The sequence below is a fragment of the Neophocaena asiaeorientalis genome, unplaced genomic scaffold (assembly GCF_003031525.2).
Source record: "Neophocaena asiaeorientalis asiaeorientalis breed wild unplaced genomic scaffold, Neophocaena_asiaeorientalis_V1.1 scaffold162, whole genome shotgun sequence".
Taxonomy (NCBI): Eukaryota; Metazoa; Chordata; class Mammalia; order Artiodactyla; family Phocoenidae; genus Neophocaena; species Neophocaena asiaeorientalis.
The window spans coordinates 606,764-621,542 of NW_020172637.1; the positions used below are offsets into that span (position 1 = coordinate 606,764).

A 14,779-nucleotide genomic window follows, 5' to 3' on the forward strand; every position below is an offset into this window, starting at 1 on the left:
AGTTAAATTGTGGATATTATCAGAATTAAACTACAGGATCCTAATTTTTAATCATCTGAACTAAGTGTCAAGCTTAACCAACAAGAGGTTTGGCCACCCCTCTAACCCAGCTACAGCAGTCAAATTAACAAAATATTAACAACCAAGAGAGTAACCAAAATCAATAGATTATCCCTAAAGGGTGAAATGAGAGTGATAAGGGGACTCCTTTGAATTGGGGGATAGGCAGATTTAGCTGAGATGGTAATAATTAAGACCTGAGTATCAAAAAAGAACCAGGCGCATGTGGATTAGGGAGAAGAGGGTACTAAGAAAGCATGGTTAAGGAATAGAAAGGACATGTATCTGAAACATAGTGACTGTAGGAGAGACTAGCAGGATAGTAGGATGCACTGTAATGCATGAGAGTGAAGCAGATTTGAGGATCGGAGGTAGGAATCAAGAATCTTGTTCAGGGCTTCCCTGGTGGCACAGTGATTAAGAATCCGCCTGTCAACGCAGGGGACATGGGTTCAAGCCCTGGTCCGGGAAGATCCCACATGCCACAGAGCAACTAATCCTGTGTGCCACAACTATTGAGGCTGCGCTCTGGAGCCTGCGAGTCACAGCTACTGAAGCCTGTGAGCCTAGAGCAGGTGCTCCGCAACAAAGAGAAGCCACTGCAATGAGTAGCCCGCGCACCGCAACTAGAGAAATCTTGCACGCAGCATAGAAGACCCAACGCAGCCAATAATAAATAAATTTTTTTAAAAAGTTAATATAAAAAAAAAGAACCCTGTTCACACATGTGAAGTCTGAGGACTATTATATATCCAAGTGTATGAGAATAAGCAACCCAAGAAATGACTCTGGGTCCAAGAAGGGGCCGGGTACAAAGATAAAGACTGAGGAGACACTGGCATCAAGATGCCACTGAAAGCCACTGGATTCGATGAGATCACCTAGGGGTCATCCAGAGAAGTGAAAAAAGTCAAAGATTGCCTATACAGAGACATAAATCACAGTTAAGCACCAGATGTTCTTCAAAAATATAGTGGTATTACACCATGATTGAAAGATAGGACTCTGAAAATTAGATATAGCTAAAGTTTCAATATGCATTATTTTAACAAACCCTACACCGAGTTACTTATAAGGCACAATTTTGATATTAAAATGCCAATAATAGCCCCTAATGTATTTCTGTGAGTTCAAATATTCATGTGGGAGGTGGTAGCATTTTAAGTGAGTCATATTTAAGATATATAGACACAAAACATTCTGGCTTCATGAGAAAACACAGGTAACTATCTGTCACAAAGCCTTAGGTGATGCACACACCATGTGGGGTAATAAAAGAAATTTTAAAAAAAGATTTCTTGTGTCAGACAGTAACTTAAAAACACATTTAAGTACTTTGATTCCCATGCCCTTGCGAATGAGCACCTCCTTAAATTTTACATCCCAGGTGCTTCCCTTGGCCCATCCTAGTCTCAGCCCAGTTGACCCCATTTACGTAGTCTAAAAACATGTGTTTCATTTATTCAAATGATTAAAATAATGAAGGTGCATATACCAAATAAAATGTTGACATCTAAAATAAAAAGTCCCAATTTAAGGTTTGAAGAAGTCTTGAAAATTTACAAACGCTATGACCTAACAAAAATGAATTTTAATCTCATAATTTATCTTACATCATGTAATTGGCTCCTGGAGGGTCACTTTTGAAAGTTAAGAAATAATTCAACACTGTACACGATAAAAATCTAATGTATATATAATTTTCAGATCTCTTTACAAGTGTGCTTCCTCTTTCTGGCAATGAAAGTAACAGAAAGATAGACTTTATAAGGAAATTGAAACAAATACACCAAAAAAAACCACTCAAAGATCTATTTTGTTTTGAAGCCAGTAAACAAGTACCAGGGATTTCCCAAGTAAGTAGCTGAAACTACCTGATGGCTTGGAAAAAAAGTATTTGTATATTGAACACTAGTTAAATATCTTGATCCATGAATTAGCAATTTTAGCAGATAATCTATTTCCAGATTTGTTAAATGTATTATTTATAATAGCATACAGGTATGTTATAAACATGGAATGTATAAAATCTTGAGTAAATCCCAAGTAATCAATACATAAGACTTCAGGAGTAATGACTTCATTCTAAAGGAAAATATAATAAACTGAATAAAGACAACAGTAAAAAAAATAAAAAGTGTAAAACAAAATGGGCTTAAGAAAAATGCAGTTTGCTCAAGTAACAAAACCAGATAACTTTTAAAGATCATTCACATTCCTCAAGTTCTTATTGGCTCATTCACATAATTAGCTGTTTATAGAAAAATTTGGCTTTCAATAACAGCTAAAAAGGTCTTATTTCAAAGTTGAGAAAAAAATTGTACTCTTTTTAAAAATTAAATATTTTCATTCCAAATGTACTGTAATTAAAATTAACTTTCTCACAGCATTTTAAGTCAACTAAATAACCTTCATGATCTAAAAACTTAATTTCAAATTCCTGTCTGATACTTGGCAATAAATAAAAATAACAAAGCCTATACTTTACTTTTCATAAAGAACTGAATGAAAACTCGAAAAGAGAGAGAATTAAGTACTGTATATTTATTCAACCGTAGAAGAAACAGCTAGCACATTTTTAATGTCAGATATGTAGCTATCTCATCATTCAATATGGGCGAGATAAATAAAACTAAAAGAAATGTAGCTAAGATTAAAGAAATACACTCATTAGAAAATAAAACAATGATCAAAGTAATAGAATTCACACATAATTAAAGAGGAATGAGAGGCCATGGACAGAAAAAGCCTGTAAAGACAGAAAACGTCAACAAATAAGAGGCACACTTACACTGAAGGCAATGTAATCATTATTAAATTCTGAGTTTGAAAGAAAAAGAGTCTTACTTACCTGAGGGAGGAACATACACAATATATAAAGCAAATAAGAACAAAAGAGAACTTGGCTTCCATTTCGAATGACAGCTCCACACTCGGCCTGAGTGAAACATCCTGTCATGGAAAAAAGCAACAGTCAGGACACTTAGATTCAGTAAAGCATTCGGTCAATAAAATCTGTAGGTTTCCAGCAGGTACTGGAAAATAGGAACCTTCAGATTCAGCCTTGCTTCCAAATAAAAAAAAGAAACTTTGAAGATGATAAGCTAAGCATCCCCTTTAAGCTAATTTGGCAAAAGAAAAAAATCCATGCATTTTATTTGTCACTTGGTGGCACCTTCCTTATCAATCAATATATAATAGACGATTTCTTCATGAAGATGGGGAAGTATTCAGATAATACAAGATAAAAATCACTTATAAAAAAAAAACAATTTCGGCATCAATCTTCAGCATCACCAGTCAATGCCCATCTGAGTAGCAAGAGGATGTTTTTATCAACCTCTTCTATAATCTCCCAGAAATTTAGGCTTTAGGGAAATGTTTTCATTTTATAACATCTGCTGCTTCACAAATGGAAATATTTAAATTAAAATGCCCAAACTTTCTTCCTTCCCCTAAAATTAAGTACAGAAGCACTAACATTCTAAAAAGATTAATTTCTTTATATATAATAATAGCTATCAAAGTTTTTAAATGGCTAGTAAACACCAAGTATTATAGAAACTAATAAATGACATTAGATGGAGGGGTGCTGCTTTGAAAACTCTCAAATAATTCTCCGTACAAGAGTTTCGTTTTTTTAAAGACATTTTAAAATTTTTATTTATTTATTTTTGGCTGTGTTGGGTCTTCGTTGCTGCACGCGGGCTTTCTCTAGTTGCGGTGACGGGGGCTACTCTTCGTTGCGGTGCGTGGACTTCCCATTGCTGTGGCTTCTGTTGTTGCAGAGCACCAGCTCTAGGCGCACGGGCTTCAGTTGTTGTGGCACGTGGGCTCAGTAGTTGTGCCTCGCAGGCTCAGTAGTTGTGGTGCACGGGCTTAGTTGCTCAGAGGCATGTGGGATCTTCCTGGACCAGGGATCGAACCCGTGGCCCCTGCATTGGCAGGCAGATTCTTAACCACTGCGCCACCAGGGAAGTCCAACAGTGTCATCTTTAAACTCAAAATTATACTTAATGATTTAGATGGGGACATACATATTATCTTGGCTTCAGACAGTGGTGTGATACTTTTCATTGACTCAGCCCTATCAAAAAAGGCAAACCACTGAAGGGGGCAGCAGCTGCAAAAGTCAGTCACAAAAAGGGACCACAGATGAACTGCTGAGCAGAAGAGTGATGAGGCAGGAAGAACAGGTGAGTAGCAGTAAGAAACCTCCAGATCTTAAAATCCCCAAAGAGAGTTACTTTGATTGTAAGTGGTAATCGAGAGTCATTTTATTTCTAAAAAGAGGAGCAACTAATAAGATACTTTAGGGCCACAGTAATACCTTTTTTCCTGAAGGTTGCTTATCTGGAATAAAATGTATAATACTAAATAGAAAACCAGAAAGGTGTAAGAGAAATACTTGAATAAGCAAAAATAGACATCAAACTGATTCTTGCACTTGCCTTAAGCCTGCATTTTCAATCTGTCTTTTACTGTTAGAGACTACTTAAGTAACAAAGAGAACAAGATCTAGAGTCAGACAGACCTGGGTTTGCTACTTATGAACTATGCAACCCTTGGAAAATTGACTTCACCACCTTGTGCCTCCTAGTTTTCACCTGTAAAATAGGAACAATAGAATCTAGTCTATGGAGCAGCTGGATGATTAAATCAAATCATGTCATTTAAGAAATATGCCTAACATTCAGCAAGTACTCAATAAATATTAGCTATTTTTATTTTTACTACCATCCTGAGCATTCTAATATAAGTGTGGTTATTCTGTCAACAGCAAAACCAAAAGAAAGGACTGAACCAGGAACAGATAATAGGATCAATGTTATAAGCCAAAACCAATCTATTGACTTTGTGGCTACTTCTGGGATCCACTTAGAACAGAGAAGAAATGGATTATTCATGTATGCCATTATTACAGAAATTTAAAATAGTATCTGATATTCAGGACATGTTTTTATATTCACCAAACTACAAGCTCCAGCATCACGCAGCTCCCAGGGGAATTTCTACATGAGAAAAAGGCTACGTCCTAAAGAGCATTTTTGCACAACATTGTAAATCAACTATACTCCAATAAAAATTTTTTAAAAACAATAATAATAGAGGATTTTTGTATGGAAGGTATGTTTTCAAATACATCCATCCAAAATATTTGAAATTGAAATCAGTGTTACTGTTTACAAGAAGCAAGATGTTATAGTGAGTCATTAATAATAACATAATAATAATGGATGTGAACTCTGGAATAGCACGTAGTTACATCCTGGTGCTTCTGTTTACCGTGTGCTTTGGGGGCAGGGTCAAGTACTTAAACTCTGAGCCTATTTTCTCTTCTGTAAATAGAATATTATCCACCAAAAAGAACTAGATGTAACATTGCATGGAACTTAGTGAGCGCTTTAAAAAGGGTAGCCTGTAAATTTTTGTCACATGGAAAGTTCACTTTTTTGGAAGAATGGGTCCATTTCCCATTGATGCTGGGTGAATGAGGTGTTTCCCATTCATGCTGGGGATGAATGAGTGTACTTCTGAAACAAAAGAACAATTATATATTCAAAGAAGTTATCATCTGAAGGACCAAAGATGAAGTCTAACCTTCTCATTTCACCGAGGAGGAAACTGAGGCCCAGAGGAATAAAGGGGCAAACCAGTGAAGCCTGGCTGCCAGCCTTATAGATATTAATAGAAGGAAGTATCAGCCCAGGAGAACTCCTAGCTTCTTAATCTTTGTGGGGCATGACAATCCTCCGTTATCAATATGTGAATAGTGGCCTCCTCTTATGTTCCCGTGCTCTCTAAACAATACTCAGGGAATGATGTTCAGTAGTTTGGCGACACTCAATACTATTTCATGTGCTTGTGCAACTTTTTTTTGCTATAAAAGGTTCTGACACTTAGGAATTCCATATTCACTCCTGAAGCTATTTTATAAAAGCTGCCTGCAATCCTGTCAGACAAGAGCTGCAAAGGACAACCAAGGGCTTAATGCATTCCAGTTCTCAGGACTCCATCACTTTGTACAGAAAAGGAACCCAAGACAGGGCAAGAACTTGTAACCAACATAAACCATATGACACGCCACCTTTCATCCACTTTACTGAAGAACAGAAACAAATAAATTAAGAATAGAACAGAGGAAGGAAAGCATTGTATGTCTTCTCAGGGGACCAATTAGCAGAGACACATCCCTGGGATTTAAACAACTTTCTCACAAGAATGGAAAATCCTGAACAGGGTTACTAAGGTTCTAAACAGGAACTACAAAAAACACAGTACAATTTTGTGTCACTCAAGTTGTGGCCTCAAAGTTCTATTGAAAAGAATAAGAATATTTTTTAAGTAGAAAGAGTCATAGATTTCTATAACCTGAAAAGAATCTAAAAGTTATGCAATAAAACCTATCATTTCACAGATGAAAAAACTATGATGTTAAACTACTTGCCCAAGATCACATAATCAGTGGTGTCAGAGCCAAAAAGACCCCCTGTGTCACCTGCCTTCCAACTCAACTGTCCTTTTTGAGAAACAAGCTACTACTCTACTGCAAACTCACTCTCCTTTTCAATGAATATAGGCTACAAGATACAAAATACTTAAATCCTGTGTCAGAAAGCTTTAGAATTCAACCCTTTTATAGGAATTGTTTTAAATGTCAATATGACTCCTTGTAGATGTCATTTAATCCAAACGCATTAAAGTCTAAAAAACCTACTGTCTTCCATCTCTTTACTCCTACTGACTCCCCTAAAAGTCACAAAGAGGAATTAGTGAAGAAATTTTGAAATTGGTGGAGAAATTAACATGGTACTAATTCTCTTAATATCAGCAATAGTCAGAAATAACTTCATTCTCCATATACCAACTGTATTTCTATGGCAAATCATTTCAGAAAGGGACATGAGGAGTAGCACAGAGAATACCTTAATTCTTCCAGAGTAAAAAGAATAGTAATTTGGTTTATTCAAGATTGCTTACAATTTTGTTTCATTTTCTGGTTAAAGCTCATGTTCCTGAGCCTAAACAATGAATAAAAAGAGAAGTGCTATTCTATTACTCATTGTAACGTCTTTTATTAAGTTGGGTTCACCCCCCCACACTTCAAAAAGGCGGAAAGATTTATTCTTCAAATCTGCACAAGTCTTGACCCTTATTTGACCTATAATGTACATAACTGGCTTTACCATAAATGAAATTAAAAGGTAGTCATGAAAAATACACACACACACACACAAATACATGTAAAACTGGGAAAATCTGAAAATGAGAGGTGTATTGTATCAATATCCTGGTTGTGATATTGTACTTTAGTTTTGCAAAATGTCACCATTGGGAGAAACTGGGTAAAGGGTACGTGGGCTGTCTCTGTATTATTTCTTAAAACTGCATGTGAATCAACAAATACCCAATTAAAATTTCAATTAAAAAAGTAAACCCTGAAGCCCTGATGAATGTTACTTTCAGATGGTTCAGTAAAAAAATTGTGTGTGTGTGTGTGTGTGTGTGTGTGTACGTATGTACAGACAGTGGAGGGGAGAAGAGAAGAAGAAAAATGATAAAATGAATGGAGTAAATATTTATAATAAGTGTTTCTGTGTAAAGAGTATACAGCTGTTGTGTTATTTTTGCAACTTCTCTGTAGGTTTAAAACTATTTCTAAATAAAGTTAAATACACACATACACATTTACACTGAAGGGTATCAGTGTTCATCTGATGACACTTTCATCACTACTGAGTATTATTGCTTTAATCATTGCCAGTTTGATAGAAGAAATAATGTCTCATTTGGATTTCCTTTGTTCAGATTGACATATTCAAGTCATTTCTATAGTTTTCCATTATAAATACTTTTCTTTCTAGTGATTTGTGATTTTTTAACCAATTCAATACTAAATATGTTAAGCCTTGTTCATATTTGCTATAAATGTTTTCAATACAGCAATATTAAAGTTTTCCTTAAGGCATTCCAAATAATTTCATCCTGAGAAATGCTCATAAAGGAAAGTAAGATGACACTGAAGTAGCACACTCAAGTTTTATTGGCATTTTTACTTATGATTGAAATGTCCTTTAAATGTTATCACCCCAGTCACTCAGTGTGCTTCTTAATGTCATCCAATGTAGGTAATGTAATAATGTCATCCCATTAGAAATGAAGTGGAAAGATGTAGTTTTGGCCCAAGCATGCCACACACACTGAACAAAGTCTTTTCCTATTTAGTCTAAAGTCTAAATAGTTTCAAGAAATTTTTAATCATCCCATCAGAGATGTAAACTCTTGTAAGACATGGGCAGTCAGAAAAATGATTAGGTTTAAGGAAGTGGTTGTCAGTTTATTTTTAATATATAAACTGATTCTCTTTCAAATCATTATTTCCAGAAATCAGAGTGACATGCTTCTATTTGGGCAGTAAAGCTACAAGCTTCTAATATTTCCCATAAGCCAAGAGACAATAGCCTCATTCACCATTCACATTGGAAAAGCACAATGTCATGTAATTTATATAAGCCATAAATGGAACAGTAGCTTCATGCAGCTTGAGACCAATTAATGCAAGTCTTGCTAAATCTATTAAATTTCTTAGGGTAAGAAAAATATGCAGTCACTACAACTCCAAAGTATATTTATAAAGTCTGTAATTCCAGAACTTGAGTGTAACAGTATATACTCTATCCACAGGAGTAGGCAGAAAATATACTTGAATAATTTGTGTATTTGAATCTATCAAAATTAAAATTTAAAAGGTAGATAATATAGTTTATGTTTCCCTTTTGAATGTTTTTCAACGAGATAGTAGGAACCTTTACCTTGGAAAGGTTGGTATTACTTCCATATACTCTAACATACTAATATCTAAAAAGAATCAGATAATCTTAAACCATTCCATATGAATTATAAACAGCAAAAGGGAAAAAAGAAACAGTTATAATCTGGCAAGAAATGGAAAAACTTTCTGTCAAAATAGCTCAATAAAGAAACTCAAATCAGGGTATTAAACTCCATAATTTTATGTGATTAAATATTCATGCTTTAACTATATAATGACATAAGATTGTTTTAATCATATAGGATTCAAATGAACTATATAACTTAATTTCATAGCCAGAAATTTTTTACATCACTTGTTGATCAGTTTCACATCTTTTATTTTAAAACCTGGTATTCATATTTTCTTCATGTGTAACGTAGTTTTTTCCCCATAAGATTTAAATCACCTAGGAAAGCTGAAAGGAAGCTAGACAAATATCTGCTGTTAAAAACCTTACTATATTTTCAGAAAAAACTGAAGTTTAAAACAAACTCACATTCATTCAAAATGTGTTGCCTGTATATGAGAACAAGTCTTATATGAGACTGTTGGCTGTATCCCAAAATAAATTCTTTCAGGTTATACCTTGCTAATTCCACTGGGTAAATGGAACTTTAAAACTCACAGGTGTGGAATTACTTCACATGAAGTTTAATAAAAATAAGTGGTTCCTTTCTAATTATATTGCTCACTACCAGGAACAGAGCTGCCAAGTGCTAGGCTTCTGGGCACTAACCCTTTTTCCTATTTTGAAAATGTGTGCTGGAGGGAGGGAGGCAGACGGTGCAAGGAATGGACAAAGGCCTGAGGGGCTTGTCTCTTCCCGGGTATTACACTGAAAGAGGAAATTTAAGTGGAAATAAATAAGGCTCCAGAAGGTGGGGGAGGGAGGGTGAATATCAATTTCTAGAAACTCTTGTATATTAGTGGAAGGGAGTAAAATGTCTGCCCAAGATTAAACAAAACACCAGAGGGAAAATTACATATTACAAGAAAAGGTAACTTCTGAGTTGGCCACAATAATAAGCTTGGTCCTTCAGAGAACAACCTTCCTTTTTCCATTCTGGAAGGCTAGGGGATGCTCGGTGGCCCTTTCGCAGGGTCGCTCTGAGGCACTTCACCACTTGGATGACAATTCCAGAGGCAAAACCCATTAGGTTTCTCTAAGCGTTTCATCGCCCTATACCCCCCACTTCAACTTCTATACAAGACCCATCATAGATCCTATCACGTTCAATGGCATCTTCTTTAATTACTTTTTAATCTACAAAGTACACCGTGAACCTTTTCTGCGCGCTTTTTTTTTTTAAACCATTCAAATAACCCAAAGATCCAAGAATAACTTCTACAGTCAAGGGTGGCAATGTGTAAAGTCAACATTTTCTCGGCATACTAGTACCTTCCAAGCCCCCAGGTGCTGATGATCCAGGAGAGCGGCTTCTTGGCAGGGCGAGGCCCCTGGATGGAGCAGCCGCGCGGGTGATTCCTTGTTTCATTTGAATCCAAAACCTTTTCCCCATTCTTGAAGCCCTGCCCTTTTTATTACGCTTTACGCCGCCCAAACGTGAGGTTTACCTCTCGCTGGAAAAAAGCCAGCGGCACACACTTGTCACAGCTCCGGCAGGCAGCAGCAGCTCACCCCTCAGTGCCTCGAGGGGCCAAGGGAAGACAAACCGGTTTATTCCGTCAATGCGGTTGAAGTCCTTACAAAGCCCTTGGGGTGGGGAAGGGGGAGGCACAGGTAAAGGTGTGAAGGAATTCTGAGCTGAAAGGGGGGACTTACATGTCGGCATCACTGCGCTGAGGTCCCCAGGGGCCGCGCGGTCATGCTCCACCACCTTCCCCGGCTCTGCTGCTCCGAGTTCCCCGATGGAGCCTCCCTGGCGCCTGGGCCGAACGCGGCGGCCGAAGCCTTCTTCACGCTCTTTCTGGAGAGATCATCGGGGCTTCCCGACAGCCGCTCCTAGCCGGCGCTCGGGGTGGCGCAAGGTGGACGGCCGGCTCCGCGGAGTTCAAGTGCGGATCGCGGCGGCCAGGGGGCGGGCGGGGCGGCAGGTTCCACCTTACAGAGAAGTTGGAGGAAAGTTAGGGCGAGAACGTTGAAGCTTAGCGGCTGGCTCTGCCTTCGAGCTGGTGCTGGGTGCTCGGGGTACCCCGGGTGCTCCCAGGGCGGTGGGCGGCTGGGTGAAGGGGTCCGTTTCCGTAGGTCCTCGGCCCCGATGGCGCGCGGCGGCACGTGGTCACCCCCTTTGTGGCTCTCGTTACGCCCCCTCCCCCGCCGCGGGCTCGGGCTGTTCCCGGGGCCAGTCCACCCGGTCCGCGCTTCCGGCGCCGAGGCTCTGCCCGGGCAGCGGGCTCAGGTGCTGCTGCCCTGGCGGCGCGCGGCGTCTGGCCGGGCCCCGCGCGGCCCTGGGGCGGCCCCAGCCTCGGTGCTCGGCGGCGGAGACCGTCCCGTGGGCGCAGCCGCCCCACCCAGGATCCCGCCCCGGGGCAGGAGGGAGAAGTCTCGCTGCGGGTTGGGAGAGGCGCTCCCCAGACTGGCAGCGAGGGGCAAGCTGCGGGGGCCAGAGGGAGTGGGACAATGGCTCCGGGCCCGGCGCGGCTGCCAGCCGGGGAAGGGGGCGGGGTGGGGCAGACCCGGAGGTCACCCGAAAGCCGGGCGCCCTGAATCCGCGAGACCCTCCTCGCGAGAAATGAGCAGCTCGGAACGCCCGCGGGGATGTGGGCACCTTCTCCTTGCTCGCCGGGGTGCTGCGCTGCCAGCCCAGCTGGGTCTGCGCGGGACCCCTCCGCCAGGTTCCCGGGACACTGCCTTGCTTTTCTTTTACTTTTCAGTCGCTTTTTTTTTTTTTCCTCCTCCTTCCTTTTCTTACATCTCTCTCCCCCCTCTCCTTTCTTTTGTTCTTTTTCTTTCTAATAATCAGAGTGAAGTGAGAACTGTCTGTCTTCACAGCACACTCAGACCCCCCATACCATCACCACATCTCTTGGTCTCTGCTGGGGTAGAGGGGGTGAGAGTCTCTCAGCCTCCCCTCTCCAACCAAGGATGAAGACCAGCCTTAAGAGGGGGCTGAGCAGGTGGCAGTCGCCATATACCTATGCTTACCACCGCGCCTTCCACAGAAATACACCCGCTATCTTCTCCCACTGATTTGTTGACACATGTAGTTCCATCCTTTTGCCTTAGAATTTTGTCTTCTGTTGAAATACATCTAAATACCCCAAGGAGTGGAAACACTTTAAAGCTTTGACATTGCCCTTGGTTTGGATTGTTCAGATCGCTTTTGGAAAGAAGCATTTGTGCTGTGATATGAGGTGGAAACAGCCTGAGAAATCTGAAAGTGGGTGCAGAGGGATTCAGTGAAAGCCAAAACTTGGCAGGACTAGTGACAAACTGATTGCTCCACAATTTGGCCTGGGATCCTCCTCCTTCAAGCCTCTCTTGCTGCTTCACTGGGACTCTGGGATAGGACTAGGTAAGTCATGCTTCCTTTTAAAATCTGCACCACTTTAAAAAAAAAAAAAAAATGAAGGGATATTAACATGGGGCTGAGTAGATATTCACATAACATTCAGCAGGATTGATTTGCAAATGCAAATCCAGTTACTCAGTAGGGAAAGTCCACTGCCTGGCCTCCAGTGCTCCTATAGAGTCGCTGCCTGGCAAAGGGATCTGGACAAACCTCCTTGGAAATGAGAAGAGAAAAACAAGGACTCAAACTCTCAAAGACGTTCCCTTCCCCTTCGGAATTGCCAGTTAATCCATGAAAATGTTGGAGGCAAAACCGAATGCCAGTGCTGTATGCACATCCAGAGCCAGAGCAGCCCGGCTTGAACTGTGAACATGCACGCACACGCATCCACACACAGGGCACACACAGAAGTGCCAAAAAATGCACATAGCATTGATTGGCTATTGATAGAGAACAGTTGGGGTGGAAAAAAAGAAGTAGAGCAGGACTTGAACGCAGACAGCTAGCTACTTGCAAAAGGACGCTGGAACACTGCCACCAAATCCAGAGGCCTGAAAATCCAGGGTGTGTTCTTTTTGTGACTTTTATCAATATTTACTCTGATGACTAAATCATATGATTAATAGAGACATTGAACTGTAGCACTTAAGGGAAGCTAAAGTTCTAGTGTCTAGTCCTCTCATACTACAGACAGGGAAATGAGACTCAGAGATGTGAGAGCTGTACAAACTAGCTGGAAGTGACTGGGAACTAGGACCCAGGTCTACAGATTCAAGTGACCAGAGGCTAGGACCCAGGTCTTGCAATTCAAATCTGTCTCTATTACACCAAACCGTCTCAAGAGAAGTTAAGTTCCACTCATAGAATATTATTAAAGAAAAAAACATTTATTATTCCGCAGTTCTCAGGTTCAGGAATCTGAGCACAGCTGAGTACGGTCTCTCATGAGACTGCAATGAAGTTGTTGGCTAAGGCTGTGGTGTTACCTGAAGGCTCAACTGGGGAAGGATCTGCTTCCCAGCTCATACATGTAGTTATTCCACTCATAGAATTTTAAAGCTAAAAGAAACCAGGAAACACAAGGGCAAAGAAAGAAATATAAATAACTGAATTTATCAGAATTCTCCAGAGAAACATAAACAACAGGATGTGTATATGTATATAGAGAGGTTTAAGAAATTGGCTCACATGACTATGAGGTGCCAGTCCAAAATCTACAGGGTAGGCCAGCAGGTTGGAGACTCAGGATAGAGTTGCAGTCACGTCCAAAGGCAGTCTGCTGGCAGAATTCCTTCTTGGAGGAGGTCAGTCTTTGTTCTATTCAGGCCTTCAACTGATGGGATGAGGCCCACCCACATCATGGAGAGTAATATGCTTTACTCAAAGTCCAGTGATTTCAATGTTAATCTCATCTAAAAAACACCTTCACAGAGACATCCAGAATAATGTTTGACCAAATATCTGAACCCTAAGGCCCAGCCAAGTGGACAGATAAAATTAGCCATCGTGGTAGCGGAAACAAATGCACATATATCTAAAAGATAGGAGTAGTATACTTAATGTGGTATTATATGTTAAATATTCATAAACTTATGTACTAATATTGCTATACAATTACATGAATCGTAGCTAAAGTATTTCAGGAAGCCAGTGCTTTTGACTGGTCAGTACATTAGTAAAATCTGTGTATTTTGATACTTCTGTCCTTAAACTAAGGATTTGTTCATTTTCTTCAAAAGGGGAATGGAGTGTGTAGAGGCGAGTACACGGTCTTTTAATGCAACAACCTGGGTTTAAAACTTGGTCCTGTAGTTTACCGGCACTGTAAACTCTGGTAATTTACTATGTAAACTACATAAGGCTAATCTGTAATAACACTTACAGTGTTTAACTCGTGAGACCATCAGGCAGACTCAGTGAACTAACGGTACAGAGCACCCAGCATATTTCCTGGAATTTCATAATATTGGTGGCCTCCGCCTGCCCCACATGTCATCCTAAGATGGAAAGTGCCAGGCCACATTCCTCTGCATACAGGAATCCTCTGACAGAATTCCAGACATAATGAATACTGAACATCTGCTTGAATCCTTAGCACTGAAGAACGCTCAACTAAGAGAAACTTCCTCTTTCTGTTGATTGAAACAAACATTCATGCCATCAACTTCCATTCAGAACAAGGACATGCTATCTTCCACAAAAAGCCTTTCAAATCTCTGAAGACAGCTATCATCTCTCCCCTCAGCCTTCCCTTATTCACTTTTCACAGCCGCAGTTATTTTAACCATTCAATGCCAGACTTCTCACTACCTGTGTGATTCACCCTTCCCTACTGACACATGAGTCATTATCAGCCCTCTTGACAATGTGCTCAAAGTGGATTCCATACCTCCCCCATGATGAGTGGGATCCTTACCTTTCCTGAACTAAA

The 14,779-nt window shown here is 40.1% G+C and overlaps 1 protein-coding gene across 8 annotated transcripts in view; it reads right to left on the reverse strand.

Annotated features, from left to right (window-relative positions):
* Positions 1-11,238, reverse strand: part of ADGRG6 (adhesion G protein-coupled receptor G6) — a 138,844-nt gene extending 127,606 nt beyond the window's left edge. For 7 of the 8 annotated variants that reach the window (XM_024739404.1, XM_024739401.1, XM_024739403.1 and 4 more), the window contains exons 1-2: positions 10,659-11,238; positions 2,912-3,012 (exon numbers count right to left, since the gene is read on the reverse strand). In XM_024739404.1, coding sequence (XP_024595172.1) covers positions 2,912-3,012; positions 10,659-10,660 — 103 coding nt within the window. In that variant the 5' untranslated portion in view covers positions 10,661-11,238. Of the gene's footprint in view, positions 1-2,911; positions 3,013-10,274; positions 10,392-10,658 lie in introns of those variants that run through there. The other variant, XM_024739402.1, reaches the window with a different exon arrangement.
* Between the last annotated feature and the right edge of the window lie 3,541 nt (positions 11,239-14,779).